This window comes from Scylla paramamosain, chromosome 15, assembly GCF_035594125.1.
Source record: "Scylla paramamosain isolate STU-SP2022 chromosome 15, ASM3559412v1, whole genome shotgun sequence".
In the NCBI taxonomy this organism is placed as follows: domain Eukaryota; kingdom Metazoa; phylum Arthropoda; class Malacostraca; order Decapoda; family Portunidae; genus Scylla; species Scylla paramamosain.
Genome location: NC_087165.1, coordinates 14958706 through 14984342, shown reverse-complemented (window position 1 = coordinate 14984342; position 25637 = coordinate 14958706). Strand labels below are relative to the sequence as shown.

General features: G+C 37.2%; 1 protein-coding gene across 4 annotated transcripts in view; it reads left to right on the top strand.

Moving 5' to 3' along the window:
* Nucleotides 1-25364, top strand: part of LOC135107507 (SURP and G-patch domain-containing protein 1-like) — a 46117-nt gene extending 20753 nt beyond the window's left edge. For 2 of the 4 annotated variants that reach the window (XM_064017457.1, XM_064017454.1), the window contains exons 5-11: nt 8268-8405; nt 15037-15233; nt 17713-17840; nt 18957-19077; nt 22804-22964; nt 24141-24267; nt 24384-25364. In XM_064017457.1, coding sequence (XP_063873527.1) covers nt 8268-8405; nt 15037-15233; nt 17713-17840; nt 18957-19077; nt 22804-22964; nt 24141-24267; nt 24384-24410 — 899 coding nt within the window. In that variant the 3' untranslated portion in view covers nt 24411-25364. The remainder of the gene's footprint in view (nt 1-8267; nt 8406-15036; nt 15234-17712; nt 17841-18956; nt 19078-22803; nt 22965-24140; nt 24268-24383) is intronic. The other 2 variants (XM_064017455.1, XM_064017456.1) reach the window with 2 other exon arrangements.
* Nucleotides 25365-25637: the final 273 nt, after the last annotated feature.

The following is a 25637-nucleotide window of genomic DNA, read 5'->3' as shown; positions in this document are numbered from 1 at the left end:
GACCTCAATGTGTGTTGTGTTTAAATATTTTGGCCATGGACAGCATGAAACCAAGCTAATTGAAGCGCCACTTTGAAACACAGCACCCTGAACATGTTAGCAAATCTCTGGAATTTTTTAAAAGGAGACTTGATGAATTTAATAAACAGAGGCAGGCTTTCACGAAGACATCTACCACAGCTGCAAGTGCTTTGCTTGCTTCTTATAAAGTTTCCTACAGAATTGCAAGATGCAAAGAAGCTCACAACATAGCAGAAACCTTGGTATTACCTGCTGCTATTGACATGGTGGAAATAATGCTTGGTGAACAAAGTGCCAACAAGTTATGCAGTATTCCTCTTGCAGATAATACAGTTGGCAGAAGAATTTCAGACATTAGTGATGATTTATGTGATCAGTTGACAGATGTACTTAAATATTTGCATTTTGGGTTGCAAGTAGATGAGGCTACTGATGTAGTGAAAAATGCTCATTTAGTAACTTATGTGCGCTATATATCTGCCAATGAAATTAAGGAAGATCTGTTGTTTTGTAAACCTATTATTGATAGAGCCACAGCTGTAGAATTCTTCAACATGATTGACAATTTTTTCAATGAACATGGAATAAGCTGGGAAAATTGTGTTGGACTGTGCACTGACGGAGCCCAATCAATGGCAGGACAACATGCTGGACTGCAAGCTTTGGTGAGGGAAAAGGTTCCACAAGCTTCATGGATGCACTGCATGCTTCATAGACAGGCACTTGCATCAGGCAGTATGAATGAAGAATTAGGTAATTTGCTCAAAAAATGTTGTCAGGGTTGTAAATTACATAAAGAACAGTGCTGAACTCACTGCTCTACTGTATTACAGTGAATCACGCTGGCTATCCCGTGGAAAAGTACTCCAGAGAGTGTATTAACTTAGAAATTAAATTGCTACTTTCCTTTGTGAAAATAAAAACAAAGATGGAGACTTGTTCACAGATGATTATTTCATTAAAAAACTTGCTTACATGGTTGATATCTTTGAGAAACTTAACCAACTGAATCAGTCTATGCAGGGGCCCGACATGAATATTTTCACACAGAGTGACAAAATACGTGTATTTATGAAGAAAATTGAGTTATGGAAAAGGAATGTAGAAAATAACAGTTTTGATATGTTACCAAACTTGCAAGAGTTTCTCAAACATACTAGCGTACTAGGTGGAAATGAATTGTTTGCTGAGCACTTGAACACTCTTCTGGGGAAGTGCTCATTTTACTTCAAAGATGTAGACACAAGTGATTAGGAATGGATAAGGAACCCATTTGGTGATAACTCTACAAGCACACTCTACAGCTGACCAAGAGCAACTTATTGATTTGTCATGTGACAGTTCACTGAAACTTGTGTTTGATGCAGGACCTTAGGAAAAATTTTGGTTGCAAGTTAAAGATGAGTACCCTTCCTTGTCAACTAAGGCCATTGACATTTTATTACGTTTTGCGACATCATACTTGTGTGAATCAGGATTTAGTTCAGTTGCAAAACAAAATACCGTTCTCGCTTAGTAATAGAAAAGGAATTATGGGTCTCAATTTCATCACATTCTCTGAGATTTGAGAAACTCTGCTCAGAGAAGCAAGCGCAACCATCACACAAGTAAAGGTAAGCCTATACATTCAGTCATACATACATAATTATGTATTGTATAATTTTTTATCTCTGACTTGTGCCGACTATGACAGTAAATAGCAGTATTTAAACCAGAGTGGAGGGGGCGTAGGGAACTTGTCATTTAATGAAGGGGGGCGAGAATTCAAAAAGGTTGGAAACCACTGAACTATGGGAAGGTTATTTATCAGACCCAGAACTAAAATTGGACATTGCCTGTGTTTGACTTACAAGGGACTGTCAAGTCCTCCAAAAATTTATCTTGCCAACTCAGTTTCCAGGTTTTAGGATGTCATCTGCAAAAGGACCCAGACAAAACAGACTGTAGATGATTGCACGAAGTGTGTGCATAGTCACTAATAAAATTTTCTATTATGTTTTTCTATCTGCGTATCTTTCTATCATATATATATATATATATATATATATATATATATAATATATATATATATATATATATATATATATATATATATATATATATATATATATATATATATATATATATTAAATTTAACTACCACATCCTCTACAAAATAGTTCTGATTTCATTGTTTATTTAATTAAGCTTCCTTAATGTTAGGTTCAAGGAATATCTTATCAAAAAAATATAAAATTAGTAAGAGATAGTGAAAGAAAACAAAATAAAAAATATTCACATGAGAAGTGCTGCTGTATCAGTAAACTCTTTTTCAGCATGTGTGTTGTAGAGAAACTACCATGGGGTCAGGGACTCCCACATGACACACCCTCTACAATATACCTTATGGATAATCAGGTTCTTCTTGCTAATTTCTCTTTCTTGGGCTTCATGATATCTATATTCATGTCTTGTTCAGTTTATTCAATGCACACTCCCTCCTGTGCAAGCAAATGGCATGTGGCTATTTGTTGGCCTTATCATATAACTTTGGCAGTTTCTGACCAATTTTAATGTCTTTTGCACTTTCTTTCAGCTTGATTTTATATATTTTAGTGTATGGATCTTCTATTAGACAAACAGTCAAATCACAGTTACAGTATATATGTATAGGGAACAGGCAAGTCACAACATATCAGCACCACATCTCTAAGAGAACTGATGATGTCGGCTGCCTTCTCACCTCTACCTTGTCTTTTTCCTGTCCTGACTCTTGCCAGTACAGTTATTACCATATCTCCATATCTTCTATATGAATTCATATAGATGATGCAAACATATACCTGGAAAGTTTGAGATGTATGCGCTTATACATCTTATAGGAATATGTTTCAGTATTTAAATATATTTAAAATTAAGCCTTAACCTCTTAAGGACCAGAGGCAGCTATAACCACTTTACCAGGCAAAGACTGGAGGTGATTATAAGTACTTTGTGATTTTTACTCTAAATTTAGTTACTTTTTGTCAATTTTTGGAGTTACTCATTGATAATACTGCAAGCTAGTTAGGCTAATCTCTCAGTCTCTGCTCCACTCTCACCATGTCTGAACAGTGACAGGGATTCTGACAAGTCTGATTCTCTGCCCACTTCCTCCTGCCCTCACACTTCAGCACCACGCATATTACCCATCTTAGTGAGAGTGCAGTAGGGTAGAAACTTCATAAAACTATTTAGCATGTGTGAAGAGAGCTCAGGGCAACCATTTTCACTAGGTGCTAACCATATCCAGTCAAGCAAAACTGACACATGGACAGCAAGTGACACTCTCTCCAAAAGACCCTCCTCTTCAGCTTGCTGTCTCTATAACCACTGCACAGACAGACAACTGGATAGCATAATTAGAAGGAGGAGGACTTGATGTTGAGTACAAAGTCTATTTCACGTGCTCTTCTGGGCTCTTGCAGGCTAAGTTTAAGGTGTGTGTGAATACAGGCTATTTTTGATGTTTAACATTGGAGGACCTGTTCTAGTAGGAGGAAACCATCACCACCAGTCCTTTAGGGGCTAAAGGGCCTTAAATTTTAACAGAGGCTGAATAGCTGAGGAAATTATTGTGTAAAAGAGTAAAAATTATCAAAAATAGTACATTTTTTTTTTTTTTGTTAAAAATGTGTAACAGTCCCTTAATCTTAGTTGATCACTCATTTAACATTCAAAACCAATTAGGTATATAAATTTGGAGGAACTCAAAGCAAAGAATGAAAAAACAACTGCAGGGATACTTTTATATCCTCAATCTGTTTGCCTTTTCTGGTGCCTGTTCCTTGGTACATTGCAAGGGAACAGGTAAAGCAGGATTCTTAACTTGTCCCAGTGCATTTTCATTGCTTACTTCACCCATCTCACTGTAACATATTCATTCAGTCTTGAGTATTATAGCTCTGAGACTTCTACTCTATAAGAGCCTTCTTATACCCACATGATTTGCCTTACTAGTATGTAATAATTTCCTCTAATCTACTCTAATCTACTCTTATGGAACTTTCTGTCTATTCATGTCCATGCATCTAGCTCCATCACATTCTCTCTCTCTCTCTCTCTCTCTCTCTCTCTCTCTCTCTCTCTCTCTCTCTCTCTCTCTCTCTCTCTCTCTCTCTCTCTCTCTCTCTCTCTCTCTCTCTCTCTCTCTCTCTCTCTCTCTCTCTCTCTCTCTCTCTCTCTCTCTCTCTGATTCTACCACTTTCCTTCCCTTTAAGGGGACTACTTGCCAAAACAGAAAATGACTAATCATTAACAGATTTTCATGAATTCGTAATATGTTATATATATATATATATATATATATATATATATATATATATATATATATATATATATATATATATATATATATATATATATATATATATATATATATATATATATACTATTGAAGATGTTTCATGCCAGACTTCATGTGAATTCCATTGTAATTAATTGCAATTGTAATTATTTACTGTTAGAATTATGTGTAGAGCAAGAACTACTGACTAGGAACACAATATTTAAGAATGAGGATGTCTATAGATATACATGGATGAGTCAGGTGAATGGAGTGGTGGAAGACAGAGCACTGATAGATTATGTGATTGTGTCAAGGAATGTGAACAGTTGTTGGATGTGAAGGTTTAGAGAGAGGAGCTGGGGATGGTATGTCAGACCATTGCCTGGTCAAGGGGAAGTTGAGAGTTGACAGCAGATGGATAAAGGCTCAGCAAGGGGATAAGATAGAGCAAGTTTTGAACGTGAGTGTGTTGAAGACGGAGAAGACAGCAGAGTACCAGGAAAAGATTGTGAATGAGTGGAATGTGATGAAAGTCCAGGAAATGGGTAATGAGGAAGAAGAGTGGCAGTGTCTCAAAAGCGCAGTTGTGGGTTGTGCTGAGCAGGTGTACGATGTGAGACGAGTTGGAGATGGTGTAAAGTAAGGTATATATACTATTGAAGATGTTTCATGCCAGACTTCATGTGAATTCTATGGTAATTAATTGCAATTGTAATTATTTACTGTTAGAATTATGTGTAGAGCAAGAACTACTGACTTTCAGTTTCAGTGTCACTGTACAGGAAAAGAAACATATCCATGGAATCTGGCTGCAAAAGAAGGATGAGGAATTGAAAAACAAATGCAGAGAAAGGAGAAACTAAACAAAGAGGGTAGTGCAAGATGAAAAGAGGAGAGCAGATGAGAGGTGGGGTAGTAAGTTGATAGAAAACTTTCAGGTGAACAAGAAAATTTTCTAGAAAGAAGTAGAGGACAAGGAAAGAGACATCTGGAAATAAAGAGACTGTAAAAGTAAGTGATAGGGCAGTGCTGACTGAGAATGATACAATGTTCAAAAGATGGGTCAAATATTTTGAAGGATTGTTAAATATAGAGGAGGGGGATGATCGAATAGTGACTGCTGCAGTTGGTGGATGAAATTCAGTCAACACATTAGAAGAGTTAAACAGCGTACTAATCAAAAGAGAGGGAGTATGAGAGGCTGTGAGGTAAATGAGGAACAGAAAAGCAGATTTGGATGTATATACTGTAAAATACTTGAAGATTTTATTTTATTTTACTCTTTATTATTTTTTTAGGAGGGACACTGGCCAAGGACAACAAACTTGCAAGAAAAAAAGGCCCACTGAGGTGCCAGTACCCAAAACCTTAATTTTATATTTGTAATGTTTTACTCTGTCAGTTATTATCTGTTGTACACTTTTCCTAGTGTATACTAGCCTACATATGAGGTGCATCCAGTCAGCCACAGAGTCATTTCCAAATTTTACTATTTCAGCTAAAATGTCATTTGTGCCAGATGCATTTTTTTTCACATGTTAGGATTGTAAGGACTTACAGGTTCATTCCTTTCAATGATATTTTGTCTTCACATGATTTTAAGGTTGCACATGACTGAACTAAGATACTCCTTTGATCCTTTTATTTATTTATTCCAACTGAGCACATTGAATGAAAGTAAAGTTGGATGTTTGAATTAAGGTATGGCTAATTCCTTAGTGTCATTTTGTCTCCACACTTGTTTTTTAAGGTTGCACATGACTGAACTAATATATTTATTTATTTTTTCTTTCTATTTCTTCATTCTATATGAGCACATTGAATAAATCTATTAAGTCAGCATTAAGGTATGCATTGCGTTGCAGTTGGGCTGTGTCTGCTAAATATTTATGCTTTTTGCTGCATAAGATCCTTTAGCCTGGAACACAGTATGATACCTTGGTTACCACAGTTTACTTTTACTTTATTTTTCCAGTAAACAACAAAAGAAAATGCAGGCTTGTGTGGGGTTTCCTTAGACAACTCTGGTGTAGATTCAAGCTTTTGCAACTTGATTTATAGTTAGATGCACTTGCTACTATACCATATAAGGATATCTTTACTGCTGACAATTCTAACTCTGTGGTCATCTGAAGCCTCCTTTCTCCTAAAGAAACACACACACACACACACACACACACACACACACACACACACACACACACACACACACACACACACACACACACACACACACACACACACACACACACACACACACACACACAGCCTCATGTCTCAATGGTAAATGGGCCAAATCTGTGTTGACTGCTATGGCTGGCATAAGTTTAAACCCCACTAGGGGCTGGTCACCTCTGGGATTCTTCCACTGACAAGCAGAGCAGTTATTGTCTCCCCTGACCAGGGGGATCAGGTGTGTGAGGTCACAGTTTTACCCAGTGGTCAGTAATAATGAGCTCTGAGCTCACGCAGAGAGTGTGACGGCTGGTGGTTGCAGGTCCATTCGTGATGAGGCCTTGGCGAACTACACAAACACACACACACACACACACACACACACCAATACTTTGTTTCCAGTTTCTTTCAAAATTATTTTCTACAAGCAATATTAAACTTATTAAAATTATTGTAACAGATTTGATAGAAATGGTGACGTCACATTCATTATGCATTTTGCTCATTTCCACACCACACGTCAACTTTACTTATATTTTTCTCTGACTTCCTTTCTATGTGTTGTTTATCTTTAGGTTGAAAGAAAAAATATCAGAATCAAGAATCATTATATTTATATACCCATAATATAATATAAACTTGTAACCCAGTGATGGACATTATGAAGTCCTGTATGCTGAATAACACAACATAATATATTTTCTTTTGTTGTGTTTGGTAGGGATATACCCAAGGGATGTCCTACAGTTTTCATGTAGGAATAAAGGAATATCAAGTTCTCTGTTGGAATTGAAAGGTAATAAGAAAATATAAAACTAGCATTGATGAATGCTAATACTGCCGAACAGAACAATAATGTAGTAATGTGTAGTGTGTATGAATAGAGTCACATTTTTTTTGTAGACTGAGCAGTCTGCTTGTAGCCTGTTTTAAGTAATGTTTAATGGTTTCTTTAGATGATTAATACTATTTTAGAGTATTAAACATCCTTAGAAATCACCCTACCTTGGGAGTGCAGGACTTTGTTCATCAGACTGAAAGATCATTGTTGCTTCCAAAAACCATCTAGCTTCAGATATATATATATATATATATATATATATATATATATATATATATATATATATATATATATATATATATATATATATATATATATATATATATATATATATATATATGTGTGTGTGTGTGTGTGTGTGTGTGTGTGTGTGTGTGTGTGTGTGTGTGTGTGTGTGTAATGGTATTATGAATATACTATTAATCCAAAATTATATCTTTTTGCTTGAAAATTATGGGTCATCTTGTATTACCAGCTGCCTCATAAGCCAACACAAATATGGTACCACCTTGAAGAAATTCCATGGGACAGGCATTAGAATAGATTGATGATGAATCTATCAATAGTTAATGTAATTAACATGCACATTATATACATTACCAGTGATGTATGTGTTTCATCTAGGATTTAGTTACATTATTTTCTTTAACTATTTGTTTTATTTGAAGTAAAGAAAACTGATTTGAAATGGATACCTGTAATATTTTGCTCACAGAAGATGATGTAGTGTGTGATCAGTGCAGCTGTATGTTTAAAATAAGTACTTTTGTTTGTGCTAGCGTGCTGCAATTGAATATTCTAACGCTACATAGGATTTTGATTTTTCCATTAAATGCCTATTTATTCTAAGCAGTGTCATTGTTTCTCTCCCACTTCCACATGCTAGGTTAGTATCGAGGCAGCTTTATTGATGAGGTTTGCTAGTTTCTCTCTCAGCTTGTTCCAGTGAAGAGGATTCGAGCAACAGCAAATTTTCTGACATGTCCCAGAGCAGGAAACGAAAGAGCCGCTGGGGAGGCCAACCTGCCCCTGCGGCTGCCCCAGTAGCGCCATTAGTTCCAGGTATTGTCTCTCTCTCTCTCTCTCTCTCTCTCTCTCTCTCTCTCTCTCTCTCTCTCTCTCTCTCTCTCTCTCTCTCTCTCTCTCTCTCTCTCTCTCTCTCTCTCTCTCTCTCTCTCTCTCTCTCTCTCTCTCTCTCATTATCTATCTAAAAGCAGGTTTGCATCAGTTACCTAATGACTATTTTCCTCCATCCTTCTCTTTAAAGCTCATCATACTTTTCTCAGCTTCTTTTGGCTGTCAATTATTTATTTATTTATTTATGTATTTTTTTTTATCTTATTTTATTAGTTTTCAGACTTATCCTTCATGTTTCCAGCATTCCTGTTCATTAATTTAACTTTTCAAATCTACTTTTGTTATGTAATATGACCCAGTTGTTTTGTTTGTTTATTATGCTAACTTTGAGACCAGATAAAGATATAGAAATAACCTTGATAATATATAGGCTGAGATGCAGTAATGAATATAAGATAAAACTTGAAAACAAGTGATGTAATATGTAATTTTTTTTTTTAAATGAAGGAGAAATTTTTTATGAAGTACATTATAAATGTTAGTTTTTTTTATTTATTTTTTTTTTTTTCCAGATTTTCAAATAAGAAAACTATATTTATGTTATTTAAATATATTATATCTGAAGCTGTGCAGTGTAGTGATTTGTTTGTATGATCATCAGCTTTGAGTGGACAAAATAGAACATTCTGACAAGGCACCTACCAGGTATAGAGCCAGGCTTGCCCTAGCTTGAGCACCAGAACATGTTTTTATGACACAGTAAGTTTTATATAGTGTAGATTAGGGATAGACATGCTTTCTATCACTAGTCTTTGTTGATTAGGAACCAGGAAATTGGATATTTCAAAATGTGAATAAACCCAAAAGTGAACAGTCAAGATTTTTCTGTATATGAAAATTATCCACACTTGGAAAAAAAATCTGATATTTGAGATCCTCAGAATCTGAGCATTTGTATACAGAATGTTTAACCTGTATTATGTATGGAGGAAACAAGCAGGAGATGGTATTGTATGAATATTTTAAACCTTCCCTTTTAGGATTTAGGCAGCTAGTAAAAGATCAGATGTGGCTGTTAAGGCAAAGGAGGCAGTAGACACCTGCCGAAACGATAATTACTCCCAGTGAGGTCTAAAGCACTGTTCAGAGGGTGCTGTGAACTTATCATTAAACCCAGCTGTGACCTCACTGAACGTTTCCCTTTGTGTCTCACAACACAAGGGGGTAGTCACAGCCTGCCCTCTAAAGACAACTCTCTTCCTCCACACAAAACTACAAGCACCTAATAACACACACACCCTTCACTCCAAAAATTTTAAAATCATGGCGACTCCTACACCAGCCTCGGAGTCCCCATCTGGGGAGGGGACCATAAATGTCCCCAGGTCGGACTGCCTTTCTGTCGACGACCCTAAGTGTCTTGACACCCCCCTCAACTTTTTCTTCATTAACTTCTGCAACATTCGCGGTCTAAGATCTAATTTTCAATCTGTAGAACACCACCTCTCCTCTTCTAAACCTCATCTTCTTTTCCTCACTGAAACTCAGGTGTCTGAGGCAACTGACAGTAGCCCCTTTTCTGTTCCCTCCTACTTTCTCTATCCTCATTTTCGATCCAAAGCTGGATGCTGCGTTTATGTGCGCAATGACTTAACCTGCTCTCGTGCCCACGCTCTTGAATCTTCCGAGTTTTCCACCATCTGGCTACGACTACAGAGTCATTCTCATACTAAATTTATCTGTGCTGTATACCTCTCTCCTAACTCCTCTGACTATAAGAAATTCTTTGACTACTTAACTTCCAAAGTGGAGCACATTCTGACCCTCTTCCCTTTTGCAGAGATCTCCATTCTTGGAGACTTCAATGTTCACCACCAGCTTTGGCTTTCCTCTCCCTTCACTGACCATCCTGGTGAACTAGCCTACAACTTTGCTATCCTCCATGACCTAGAGCAATTGGTGCAACACCCTACTCGTATTCCTGACCGTCTTGGAGATACGCCCAACATTCTTGACCTTTTCCTGACCTCTAATCCTTCTGCTTATGCTGTCACCCTTTCTTCTCCGTTGGGCTCCTCCGATCACAATCTCATATCTTTATCTTGTCCTATCACTCCAATCCCTCCTCAGGATCCCCCTAAGCGAAGGTGCCTCTGGCGTTTTGCCTCTGCTAGTTGGGGGGACCTGAGGCGGTATTTTGCTGATTTTCCTTGGAATGACTACTGCTTCCGTGTCAGAGACCCGTCTTTGTGTGCTGAGCGCATAACAGAGGTGATAGTGTCTGGCATGGAGGCGTACATTCCTCACTCTTTTTCTCGTCCTAAACCTTCTAAACCTTGGTTTAACACAGCTTGTTCTCGTGCTATACATGATAGAGAGGTGGCCCACAAAAGGTACTTAAGCCTTCCTTCACCAGAATCTCATGCACTTTATATTTCTGCCCGGAACCATGCCAAGTCTGTTCTCCAACTAGCCAAAAACTCCTTCATTAACAGAAAATGTCAAAACCTTTCAAGATCTAACTCCCCTCGTGATTTCTGGCATCTAGCCAAAAATATCTCCAATAACTTTGCTTCTTCTTCTTTCCCTCCTCTACTTCAACCAGATGGCACCACTGCTATCACATCTATTTCTAAAGCTGAACTCTTTGCTCAAACCTTTGCTAAAAACTCTACCTTGGACGATTCTGGGCTTGTTCCTCCCTCTCCTCCACCCTCTGACTACTTCATGCCTCGTATTAAAAATTCTTCGTAATGATGTTTTCCATGCCCTCGCTGGCCTAAACCCTCAGAAGGCTTATGGACCTGATGGGGTCCCTCCTATTGTTCTCCGAAACTGTGCCTCCGTGCTTGCACCTTGCCTAGTCAAACTCTTTCAGCTCTGTCTGTCAACATCTACCTTTCCTTCTTGCTGGAAGTTTGCCTACATTCAACCTGTTCCTAAAAAGGGTGACTGCTCTAATCCCTCAAACTACCGTCCTATTGCTTTTAATTTCCTGCTTATCTAAAGTTTTTGAATCTATCCTCAACAGGAAGATTCTTAAACATCTATCACTTCACAACCTTCTATCTGATCGCCAGTATGGGTTCCGTCAAGGCCGCTCTACTGGTGATCTTCTGGCTTTCCTTACTGAGTCTTGGTCATCCTCTTTTAGAGACTTTGGTGAAACTTTTGCTGTTGCCTTGGACATATCAAAAGCCTTTGATAGAGTCTGGCACAAAGCTTTGATTTCCAAACTACCCTCCTACGGTTTCTATCCTTCTCTCTGTAACTTCATCTCAAGTTTCCTTTCTGACCGTTCTATTGCTGCTGTGGTAGACGGTCCACTGTTCTTCTCCTAAATCTATTAACAGTGGTGTTCCTCAGGGTTCTGTCCTGTCACCCACTCTCTTCTTATTATTCATTAATGATCTTCTAAACCAAACTTCTTGTCCTATCCACTCCTATGCTGATGATACCACCCTGCACTTTTCCACGTCTTTTCATAGACGTCCAACCCTTCAGGAGGTAAACATATCACGCAGGGAAGCCACAGAACGCCTGACTTCTGATCTTTCTAAAATTTCTGATTGGGGCAGAGCAAACTTGGTATTGTTCAATGCCTCAAAAACTCAATTCCTCCATCTATCAACTCGACACAATCTTCCAGACAACTATCCCCTCTTCTTCAATGACACTCAACTATCCCCCTCTTCTACACTGAACATCCTTGGTCTGTCCTTTACTTATAATCTGAACTGGAAACTTCACATCTCATCTCTAGCTAAAACAGCTTCTATGAAGTTAGGTGTTCTGAGACGTCTCCGCCAGTTTTTCTCACCCCCCCAGCTGCTAACTCTGTACAAGGGCCTTATCCGTCCATGTATGGAGTATGCTTCACATGTCTGGGGGGGTTCCACTCATACTGCTGTTCTAGACAGGGTGGAATCAAAAGCTTTTCGTCTCATCAACTCCTCTCCTCTAACTGACTGTCTTCAGCCTCTCTCTCACCGCCGCAATGTTGCATCTCTAGCTGTCTTCTACCGCTATTTTCATGCTAACTGCTCTTCTGATCTTGCTAACTGCATGCCTCCCCTCCTTCCGCGGCCTCGCTGCACAAGACTTTCATCTTTCTCTCACTCCTATTCTGTCCACCTCTCTAACGCAAGAGTTAACCAGTATTCTCAATCATTCATCCCTTTCTCTGGTAAACATCTGGAATTCCTTGCCTGCTTCTGTATTTCCACCTTCCTATGACTTGAATTCCTTCAAGAGGGAGGTTTCAAGACACTTATCCACCAATTTTTGACCTCTGCTTTGACCCTTTTAGGGACTGGCATTTCAGTGGGCATTTTTTTTTATTAGATTTTTGTTGCCCTTGGGCCCAGTATCCTTCCTACATAAAAAAAAAAAAAAAAAAAAAAAAAAAGTAGTCAAGATTGCCAGGAAGTACATGTGATGTCATTATATGAATGAAAGAAAAAGAAATAAGACTAAATTGTAGGGAAGTAAGTTTGCTTAGCTTCTCAGGGGAATTTTCTGAAAGAGTATTAACCCCTAAAGACCAGGGACATCAATCAATTTCATGCCACTAAAGGATTGGGGACGTTGATTGATATCTTTGCTAAAATAAAGCCAAATTATGCTATTTTCTACCTGATTTGCTAGTCCAGGCTATGACTACACTGGTTTCAAGTCAAACAGCAAGGATTGTCAGTCTACAGCTATCCTCCATCATGGCCAGTTCCCAGGAACGTGATTCTGGTGTGTTCTATTCAGCTCACTCGCTCCTACGTTTCCTTACCTCTATGACCAGTTTGATATGGACAGTTAACCACACCATCAGCCATTGTAATGCCCAGGTATGGGGGTGCATAGAAAATCGTGGACAACATGTTTTCTTTATTCGTTAACCATGGCCGGGGCGAGCTGATTGGACACGCAGGCTGAGCCACACTCAGCATATGCTGACAACACCTCATTCAACTCATGATATCTCCATAACTGTGGCACCTACAGACTTCTGGATGGTACCATTCGAAAGACAGGGAGTTGATTGTGGGAAGAGTACTGTTTTCTTTCACTTGTTAATTATAGGTTAAGAGTAACAAGTATACAAAGACAGGCTATTTTACGTGTTTTGAGCTCAACCTGCAGTCCTGGCAGTCCAGTCAAATTACTCCCCTCCGGTCTTTTTAGGGGTTAATTGGAATTTATTAATTTTTGGATTAGTATTTGTATATGAAAATAAAAAAAACTGATTTAGTAAACATTTACACATAACATTTATATATTAAGATTGATAGGGATGTAATGTGATGTAATTATGACACAATAGTTATGAGTGAATGATTTACTATCAATAGCTGTACAAAATGTCTACCAACCATGTGTGAGAGTAAGCAGAAAAGAAGAATAGGTCTCAACAAAGGTTTAGTGGTAAGGAACATGGTACTAGTAAGGCATATGATAGTGAGAAACTAGTTGGTGAGTTAAATGCTGTTGTCAGACATTAATTGGACATCCAATATCCAAAGTTCTTGGAGATGGAATTGCCTTGAATTTCAAAATTGCACAAATTTTTTTTATAATTTACATATATTGCTCAACAATGAAGTAAGGATCCTTCATTACAATGATGATAGGTACAGTGGAACCTCGGGTACTGAATGCCTCCCTTTTCAAACAAATAAGTTTTCTAACAAAATTTTTAACTCATAATTGCTTCAGTTGCTGTACCATAATTCGGTTCTCGAACAAAGTTACTTGATTTCATATACTAAAACACAAAACAAAAGCTACCATGTATTGCTAATTTATAGTTTCTATAAATATTTCCTTTATTTTTATATATTTGGAGGAGAGAGACAGTGGGTAAGACAATAATTCAGTCTTTGAAATAAGGTAAATGCAACCCCACTGAAGAGGTTCAATGTAAATGAACAGTTTTTTGGCTTGCTCAGAAGTAATCCTAAGCTATCTGTCTCTCTTTTGATGACCTACAATGCCATCACTACTGCACAACTGCTTTTCCCAGCAGCAAGATGTTTAAGTGTTATGATGACCTTAATTTTCGGTTCCTCCTCTCTGTGTCACTCTGTAAGACTTCTCTCACTAGATTGGTGACAAGGAGAATACCTGCACAGTCTAAACAATATCTTCTTGTGGGTTCCCTGTCACTAAGTTAATTCAGTACATCTTTTCTGGATAAACAATCTCTGAGCTGAAGATGTGGTGGAGCGGCCATCTTGACAGTGGGAACATCTGTCATAAGCTGCTAAGACAGGGTGGGACGGGTGTCCAGGAACAGATTAATCCATTTTACATTGCATCCTGTAGGAAAATAGTTTTGGTTTCTGAACAGTTTGGATTTCAAATGGCATTCAGGAATTAATTAAGTTCAAGAACCAAGGTTCTACTGTATTATTAAATTTATAATTCTGAGACAAAATTTTTTTCCTATGAACATATTCTAGAAATACATGTGATAGCCTCCAGAATTCCTCAAAAAGTATGGAAGACTGCACTAAGTTGTAGCTTTAATCTGATACTTCTGGATTGTCCAGCTGCATACTAAGTAATATATTTAATTGTATGTATTATGATTAGCTTCCAACTCAGTGTTTTTTCCATCCAGCATCCACTACATCATTCTCGGTGCCAGAGAACCTTATGGATATGGTAGGGGAGGGAGAGCACTTCCAAGCCATCCATGGGGTTATGGTCACTCGCCTGACAAGGAATAATCCAGCAATTGTTGCATATGCACAGAAAGTTTTTGGCTCTCTTGATCTAACAGATGCACAGTGGAAGCAGTGTGAAGAACAAATGAAGGTAAGGCTCCAAAATTCTCTTTAAGCAACTGTTAAGAAAATAAGTATCTTGTTAAACTGCTTTTGTAGACTGGTGAGGTATAGTTTATCCTGAGTTGTTGGTAATTTATGTTCATTCTTGTTATAGAGTTAAACTATTTACAAGTTTACTATTTATTATTTTATTATTATACATGGTAGTGTACCTCTGACAAGCTTTAGGCTGTTATGTTGTATATGTACAGTGGAACTTCGATTCACAAACTTCAGTCCTGAAGGCCGTTCACAAACTGAAATGAAACAATTTTCCCTATAGGAATGAATGTAAAATAAATTAATCCAATAATTGCTTATTTTATTAAACTTTTACAACAGTACTTTGTGTACAAGTTTACACATAAAATCAATGAAAATCACTAAATCTAACACACTCTCCTGCTAATACCCTCATCTCATCTCCTGACATTGTTGGTTTGCGTGTTGATCACTCAAGAGACTTTGTCGCCCAAGACTTTTTTTTTTTTTTTTTGCTCAAAAAATTTGTTTTGTGAAGCAATTTGTGATGAGAGGTGCTCATGACTCAAGGTTCCACTCATGTCCAGAAATTATAGAAAACCTTGTTTTCCTTTTGTATATGGTGATTTTAGCATAAGCAACCTTTTATGTTGGAGAGTTGGCACACAGTTGTTCACTCCATGTTTTCACTTGTTATGAGATACTTAAAGTAACAAGTTTTACTAACAGTAATGACTGTTAGTATATTGTGTATCATTTCAACACAAATAATAATCAGGGCTGTATTATCAAAGATTCTTTGAATTACACTGAGAGTTCTGCATAACTTTGTGCTTATCTTCAAATCATGTTGAAGTCTGGGCTAAGCATAAAAATTAAGCACAGTATGAAATGGTGACACTAAAATCTTACACTTAATTTTGTGTTATTAGTGCAATGTGTTTAAATTTTGGGTGGTAAATAACAAAACTCATCATTGATTTTTCAAGCATATGAATGCATGATTTTGATCTTTTTATAAGCAAATTAAATCACCTGCAAGGCATGAATATTTTATTGTTGTGTTTACGACCTTATGAGGCCGCAGATGCTCCCACTCAGCAGCTCCATTCTCTTCCTGTCCTTTTTCTTTAGTATGGAGGAGATATTGATCCCTGAGGCTGAAAAAGTCAATAGGGGAAATACAACTGGACTGATGATAAGACTTTCCTTCCACATCCAGTTAGCATACAAGGAAAGAAGTACTGTAGCCTGAAGGGATAATTTAGTTCTTGGTTCACTTGGTGGCATAAAAAGCTGCATGGGTCTCCATTACTAAGAAGTCAAATGTGATGCATGGCAAAAAAAGGACACAGAAAAGGCCAAGGTCATCACTGTGGAAGAGTAGAGGTGTACTCGTATCACATATCTGCATAGTTTTTAACATCTGCATCTGCAGTTCTGATAAATTAAGTGCCCATATCTGCATCCACATTGGTAATTAAATAAATATCCGCATCCACACCACACAAAGAGAATGTGGCCGGTACATTTTATAGATTACAGACTACAGAGTGCAAAGCTTGCAAAGTTGAAGAAAATGAATTAATGCATGTTTATTTGATAATATACTAAAGTCACACCTTTTATTAATTTCCTTTCAAATTTACACAACCTAATGTGTCGAGTTTCACAGAAGGGCATAAGGAGGGAGAAAATTTTATATAATGACTATGTAGGTATCATGTAAATATGTAAAAATATGTATGTATGTACTTTGTGATAGTAGAGAGAGAGAGAGAGAGAGAGAGAGAGAGAGAGAGAGAGAGAGAGAGAGAGAGAGGATTGTGAATGTGTATGTGTATGTGACTGAGAATGTGTCTTTTTGTGTGTGTGTGTGTGTGTGTGTGTTTGTCTATCTGTGTTTCTCTCTCTCTCTCTCTCTCTCTCTCTCTCTCTCTCTCTCTCTCTCTCTCTCTCTCTCTCTCTCTCTCTCTCTCTCTCTCTCTCTCTCTCTCTCTCTCTCTCTCTCTCTCTCTCTCTCTCTCTCTCTCCCTCCCTCCCTCCCTCCCTCCCTCCCTCCCTCCCTCCCTCCCTCCCTCCCTCCCTCTCTCTCTCTCTCTCTCTCTCTCTCTCTCTCTCTCTCTCTCTCTCTCTCTCTCTCTCTCTCTCTCTCTCTCTCTCTCTCTCTCTCTCTCTCTCTCTCTCTCTCTCTCTCTCTCTCTCTCTCTCTCTCTCTCTCTCTCTCTCTCTCTCTCTCTCTCTCTCTCTGATGCTTCACTCTTCCTAGGAGTGTTTCCCAAGGAGAAGGCCATAACAGAAAAGCCTCCTCCTTTTTGTATCCACACATTTTCTTCTTGCTTGTTCAAACTCCCCACCAGCACTGACACACATGTATTCACATTGTTTATGTAACACAAATTAATTATTTTCTTTTGTATAGCTTTATTTTGCTTATTAGAATGGTCTTATTTTATTTTTATTACTAAATATGGGCTATTTTTCAGATGAATGTGGTGTTTCAACTGCTTCAGGCTAAGAAAAGAGAATCTGAGCGTTTGGAAAAACAAGGCAAGGTTAAATATGAGTATGATTCTGATGAAGATGTTGATGGTGGCACTTGGGAACATAAAAGGTAGGATCATATAATTGATTGATTTAGCTAAGGGGTTTGTTATGGTCACATAGCTCTTAGGAATTTTAAAGATATAATAAATAATAATATATTTTATAATTTTACTTTTACAGTAACAAAAATAAAGATTCTAATAAAAAGAACCCAAACCCATACAGTTTATAAGTTAAATCAACACCAAGACATAGTACATGCTAACATAAACAATATCTTGCTAATTATCCTGCCTAAGGGAAGAAGAAAAAGGGTGGAGGACTGAAGCTAAGCTTTACAATTACAGTATTTTATGTGAAACTGAATTAAACAGTTGAGATACACCCAGTACTTGCCATTGACCAGCCAAGAGGAGTCAACTCTCGTCTAACCACCAGGGTAAAGGAGACCCAGCAGGTACAGGTCAAAGGTGGTGGAGAGAGAGCCTAGTGTGAATTGCCTGCTCCTGGGCTAGGCAGCTTTGCCATCATCTTGGAATGGGGCCACATGGAGCCTCATGACTGAACGGGTGGGATTGAGACGGGTGAGGTGGCAAGGAGGCTGCTTGGGGCTAACGTGAGGTTAGTGACTGGCAGAATAGGGGAAGTGGTCGTAACACTTTAAACCCAGGAGTCAACAGAATTTGAATTTGATTGCTCAAACAATTGAACTGCAGCTATGCACTGCAACAAACAAAGCACATGTAACTAGTCACATAAAGAAAACAAAAACAACTAAGCAAAGTTTAACACAATGAAAAGCTTGACTATACTTCCAAGGACACACCAGGACACTTAGGTCACACCCCCCTCATCTTACTAACATGCTGATAGGTGAACAGAAGAGGCTTACCCATCTCCACTAATCCCCCTGGAACTCAAACCCAGTCATTCTCAGTGAGGTGAACTTACTGCAAGCACCAGAAATTGTCAGTGCCACATCCTGAGGGATAAACAAAACATGGTATATAAAATAAAGCTCATAGTTTTCAAGGAATGCAACTTATGTTTATTGGAGTTTACCTGTAAGCTGTTTTTGCTATGTTCATCTGATATACTGGATATGTTCATATGCAGGTAAGAAAACTTTGTAGTAAATAAGTACTACCTTTATTATTGTTATACATAATTGTACTGTCTACAGACGAGCTAAGGAGATGGAAGAAACCCAAGCCAGAGCAGCAGAACTCACCACCATGGCAGAAGGAAAACATCATATTGGTGATTTTCTCCCCCCAGATGAATTAGCAAGATTTATGGAAAAGGTGAGTTGATCATCTACTTTTTATTTTTAAAATGGCTACACACTCCTTTATTTCCTTCCTAATTTTCTCACCACATGCTACAGGTTTTCTAAATATACATCGCTCATTATGCAACCTTGGATTATAAATCTTCCATTGATAAATGGATGCTCCTTTCATAATGTTCAAGGTTTGCTTAGCAGCTTTCTTCTTGGCCCATGCCTCACTTTATGCTTTGAATTAGATGTCTTGTCACCATTTTTGAACCTCTTTACCCACCAGTACACAGTTTTCTCTCAAACTCCAGTAATACTAATTGTTTCTTTAACTTTTTATTTCATGGCACAAGGCAACCACAGATGCTATTTCATGGTTTGGTAGCCATTGGTGGGTGATATGGAAAGATATGCAGCTATAACTTGCAGAAATCAACTTGGAAATGCACACATGTTGCTCAGCTCTAAAATTTATACTAAACTGTTAATATGTGAGTTGCCAGATCAAATACTGTGAGTGCTCCAATGTCCCTTACAACTGGATAAAACTAGTTGAATGATGTGTGGACACTGACATTGACTGAGAGTTCTGTTATCTTTTTTACTGCTGACTGTAAGTTACTCTGAGAAAACTGCATCACATGAATGAAAAAAAAGTCATGTGCACATAAAGAATTTAAGGAAAAGACTGTTATACTGTGTTACATCAGGCACTGGACATTGTACTGCATGAAAAGTATGGATACTGAACGATTCTGCTGTCCACAATTTTTTTTTCTTTTTCTGTCTCCTCTCCTTAACAAATTCATGGTACAAGAGGTGTGAGTGAAATAGCAGGAGCATGTGTGCTTCCTTTACTGTGCCTGATTATAGCTGAAACTCTCTTGCTATTAGTGTGTGGGCCAATACATGATATATTCCCTCTCTCTTAAGATCTGACTGTATGGATATATTGCACATATGAAGTGAAGTTAACTAGCTTACAGTAATTTCCACATGAAAAAATAGACATGCCAGTATAAAACACACACACAGATAATAAACCCACTTAGTAGTTAACAAAAAGAACATTTATACTCGGTTCACATTTACACTCGCTCACACTTGTGACACACATGTGCTTACTGAGGTGGCACAGGTGGCACACACTGCTCAGGAGACATGTCTTATTAAAGACCTCCCAGCAAGCATAAAAATGGACAGGGATGAATTTAGTTATTGGCATCTCAAGTGCATCATTCCTACTGCCATAACAATAATGACCAGTATTAATTTCCAGAGTCAGTATTCAGTGTGTCTTTGGTGATGTGTAACCAGCTTTTTTTCGGGTTTAAACACGTATTTTCTTCATGTTGTGGTGTTGTATAGGGCTGAAATTTATGTATATTTTAGGGCTAAAATTATTCCAGTTATGGTGAAATGAACAAGTAAAAATATTTTATGCATTTCTACAATAATAAAACTAACATAACATGAAATTTAGAAATATTCGAAGACAAATATAAATAATAATACCCCAACTTCCCTCAACTCAATGTAAACAAACAAGCACATGGCCCATGTAGTGCACAGCTCGAGAATTGAGTACGTTCTTAGTTTGTTGCTGTTCTAAACACGAAATGGAGCTAACATAGACACCACCACAGAAGAGGACGAGAAGGATAAATGGAGTATTAGTAAAACAGTCCGCCTTGTGGAGCTCTACAAGGAGAAGACACCCATCATCAGGAGAAAATTCCCTGATGTTGGGTGTTCTGCCATGGCTAAAGCCAAGGCATGGGAGGAAATTACAAGCCTCCTCACTGAGCACCTCAGTAGCTGTGAACACCCAGTCAGGGAATGCCAGAAGAGGTGGCAAACAGTTCAGTCTGCCATTAGGGCCAACAGGATGGAATTCAATAAGGCCCAACACGAAACATGTAAGATTAAGATTATTAAGATTATTTAACTGTATGCAACTCTTAGTCATGTTTTAAAATGTGCATTAGTACTCTATGATCTTAGTTGTTCCTAGTAGCATTTTGGTAATATTTAACAAGATCACATGAACATCTTTCAGGTGAAACCAAGGTATTTTGCAGTTTGATATTTTCAGCAACTCAAACCATCATTTCTGCTGCAAGTCAGTAAATTCAACCTTGCAGCCTTATGTAACCTAACATAACCTAAACCAGCTTACCATAACTTAAGATACGTAACTTAACCCAACCAAACTAATAGGTATCATTGATTTCAAGAATAATTTCCAGTGTTGATATTCATTTATGGATGGTGTGTCTAGGGTTGAAAATAATCACACACAACGATGAGGTGTAACAATCTATAATGACAAAATAGAGATGGTTTATCCTTGTGCACTTATAAAATAAAACTGCACTAGCTATTTAAGGTACTCAAATAAAAAGAAATCTTTAGGCAAATACAGTAAGGCAGTGATGTAAACTGATAAACTAAGCCTGTAAGGCATTATTGTTTTTTCCACCTGGACAGGAAAGTTTACATTATTATCCATTATGGAAGCCAATAGTGAAACACTAAATATGAGTGGATATTGCTGACCATTTTACTAATGGGTCTGTTGACATTGCCACTGTCTCTGCCATATTATGATTCAACATAGTGATGCTATTCCTCCTCCCACCAAAACATAACAGGAGTGCCAGTTTGTGATTTGCCAAAGTGAGACATAAAACTTACACTTCAGATAAGTCATGGTGTCCACCATCTTGAGGATTTATGTTTCACTTACATGAAACCATAGTTTTATAAACACAGCCCCCAGGTTATAGTAGGGTGGCCTGCAAGACTATGATTATTATTATAATTATTATTATAATTATAATTATTATTATAATTATAATTTATATAATTATTATAATAATTATTATAATTATTTATTATAATTATTATCAATATTGCTTTTACCATTACTATTATTATTATTATTATTATTATTATTATTATTATTATTATTATTATTATTATTATTACTATTATTATTATTATTATTACTATTATTATTATTATTATTATCATTATTATTAAAAACATGAAGCATAAAAGACTGTGTGGTGGCCATGTGTGATGGCAAAGATTTCATGCTTTATCCACCTGACTCACCAAGGAGGAAGGAGCAATCTCTCTCTCTCTCTCTCTCTCTCTCTCTCTCTCTCTCTCTCTCTCTCTCTCTCTCTCTCTCTCTCTCTCTCTCTCTCTCTCTCTCTCTCTCTCTCTCTCTCTCTCTCTCTCTCTCTCTCTCTCTCTCTCTCTCTCTCTCTCTCTCTCTCTCTCTCTCTCTCTCTCTCTCTCTCTCTCTCTCTCTCTCTCTCTCTCTCTCTCTCTCTCTCTCTCTCTCTAAAACATACCTAGATAGATAAATACACAGATGCACAAACACATGTTCATACTAAACTTGTATCTCTGAATTTTTTGAGAATCTGTCAAATGGATTTGAAACCTCAGTAAGACTGGAATGAGTAGTCTAAGCAGCTCTTATACCCTCTTGTAAGAGATAATACTGAAAAGTGGGATTAGGACCCTCAAACAAAAACTACCTTTTAGAGACTGAGTGAAGTCCTATTGATCTGTTGATGTAAGTATCTTGTTTAGAATTTTTTACAGTACATTTCTCTCTTGTTTAGGCAATAACATAGTAATCACATACTATTTATTTATTTATTTATTTATTTATTTATTTATTTATTTATTTATTTTATTTTATTTATTTATTTATTTTTTTCCTCTCTCCAAGTATCGAGCAATCAAGGAAGGTCGAGACCCAGACCTCTCAGATTATCAAGATCATAAGCTCACTGAAGACAATGTTGGCTACAGAATGCTGAAGAGCATGGGCTGGACTGAAGGAATGGGTCTTGGTGCAGAAGGAAAGGGTATAACCACTCCTGTGAACCAGTAAGCAACCAGAATGACTACTGTTTCTATGTCAGGTACCTGTCTCTGTGTGCTGAGCGCATAACAGAGGTAATGGTGTCTGGCATGGAGGCGTACATTCCTCACACTTTCTCTTGCCCTAAACCTTTTAAACAATGGTTCAACTCAGCCTGTTCTCTTGATATACATGATAGAGAGATGGCCTACAAACAGTGGTATGGTTTCTGCCTGAAATCATGCCAAGACTGTTCCCCAAAAACTGTCATTAGAAAATGTCAAAACCTTTCTAGATCTAACTCCCTTCATGACTTCTGGCATCTAGCCAAAAGTATCTCTAACAACTTTTCTTCATCTTTTCTTCTCTCTTTCAACCTGATGGCATCATTACCATGTCTTTTCACTAAAGTTGAACTTTTCCTCAGACCTTTGCTAAAAAACTTTACTCCAGATGAATCAGGGCTTTTCCTCCTTTTCCTCCACCCTTTGACTATTTCTTGCTACATATTCACATTCATCATAATCATGTTTTCCATGTCCTTGCTGGTCTTAACCCTCTGAAGGCTTATGAACCTAACAGGGTCGTCTTCATTGTTCTCCATAACTGTGCCTCTGCTTTCAGCTTGCTTGATCAAACTCTTCCAACTCTGTCTGTCAACATCTATATGAAGGCTCTTTTGTCATGATCATGCCCTTGGGGGATATTCCCAGAGGGAGTGAGACGTATATACAGTAGTAATAATAATTAATACTTGCAGGTTTATTGGCCAAGAGGCAGAATACACAATAGTGTTTCTGAAGAGATCTTTGGTTTACACTATTACATTTTAACCCTATGTAAGCATCTTACATACCATGATACTTTGGTTGTCACATGGTGCTGACAACTTGCAAGACCAGACACAGGATGATTAGGCCACCCCATGTATTTTTTCAGGAGTTTTGTTCCCCCCACTCCCCCCCCAGCATTGGGATCACAACTCCCAATTTAAACCATGTACCTAATCACTACTAGGTGAACAGGGGCTACACAACAAAGGAGTCTGCCTGACCACCTTTCATATGGACCAGGATCCAATTCCAAAAGCTTGTTGTGAATAGGGCATGCTAACCACTGCATAAATGAAGTAGTGTACAGTGAACTGATACATTAGTGAAGTTGCATGATCTGAAAGTAACAACTACCTTTTATTCAATCAGGAATGGCAGGTCTGAGAACCAGGGACTGGGTGTGGAGAGGCCTGAAACCCTGCAAGAGGAAGACGATGAGTATGATGCCTACAGGAAGCGCATGATGCTGGCTTACAGATTTCGGCCAAACCCATTGGTTAGATAATTTTAGTCTTATGCTTATTTATAGTATTACTATTTCTTCTTAATCTTGCTTCAGCCATTCAAGAATTTTAAGTATTACATACTAATAATGATTGGTTTTATTTTCAGAACAATCCTCGGCGAGCGTACTACTGAGTGTTGTTATTTGTTAGCCATATCGTTATGGGATTAAAGTAAGTATATGTTGCAGAAAAGAAAGAATTATATATTCACTACTTTATACATAGTACATAATGCTTGATCATAAGAGAATACCTGCAGTTAGGCAGTCAAGTTATTATTCAAGATAAATTTCAAATTGTATTTATCAAGAATATTTTGGCATCATACCTAATTTCACACATTTTGTTAGATTAATATATTGTTTAGATTTCTAATCTCTAAAGTTATGACATCATTTGTAGAATAAGTTCTTTAAGATTGTGAAATTGTAATATTTGTTTTGTCACTTAAGTATAAAGTTCAAAACCAGACTCCATTCACTTCTATTCAATTGATGATTTGCACAGTACTGCAGTATAAGAAATTGTATGATAATCTTCTGTTAAAACACACTTTAAGGATACCTTCTTTTTGCATACAATATTTTTTTTTCTGACTAACTATTTACATAAGTATTCACTATAAATACACTGGTTATCAGAAGTTAAAAATCAAAATAATATAGATTATTGTGGCACTTAATGAAAATTCACAAAACTTACACAGGTATGTATGATACATACATGGTTATATGTTATCTCTACAGCTCAACCAAGTGTATTAGTAACAGTTAGGATTCTTATACAAAATTTTTCTTTAGAGAAAACATAGATAGACTGTAAAAATATGGAGCCAGGAGTAAATACGGTGTTTAAAGTCAGTGTCATGATGATGTACCTTAATCTTATGTATATCATGAATTGTTTTGAATTGCTAAAGTACCATGAAAGTACTTTATTGTTAATGACCATGATATGTTTAGTGATTACTACTGTGAATATTTAGGCACTGAATGTGCAACTGAGACAAGTGCACAAGTGGTTAAGCTGCTATTTTGTTTTGAAATATTTTTTTCTGTAATTTGAAATAATAATTATATGCATTCAAGCTGCTGTTTAGAGCCATGTTTCTTTATATATATATATATATATATATATATATATATATATAATATATATATATATATATATATATAATATATATATATATATATATATATATATTATATATATATATATATATATATATATATATATATATATATATACACACCTTGTTGTCCCAGTGTGAGACATGTGAGTGGTCTTAGTCCTACCCAAAGATAGGTCTGATCTCTTTTTTTTGTAAGGGAATGGCTATCTAGGTGATCAGTAGACAACC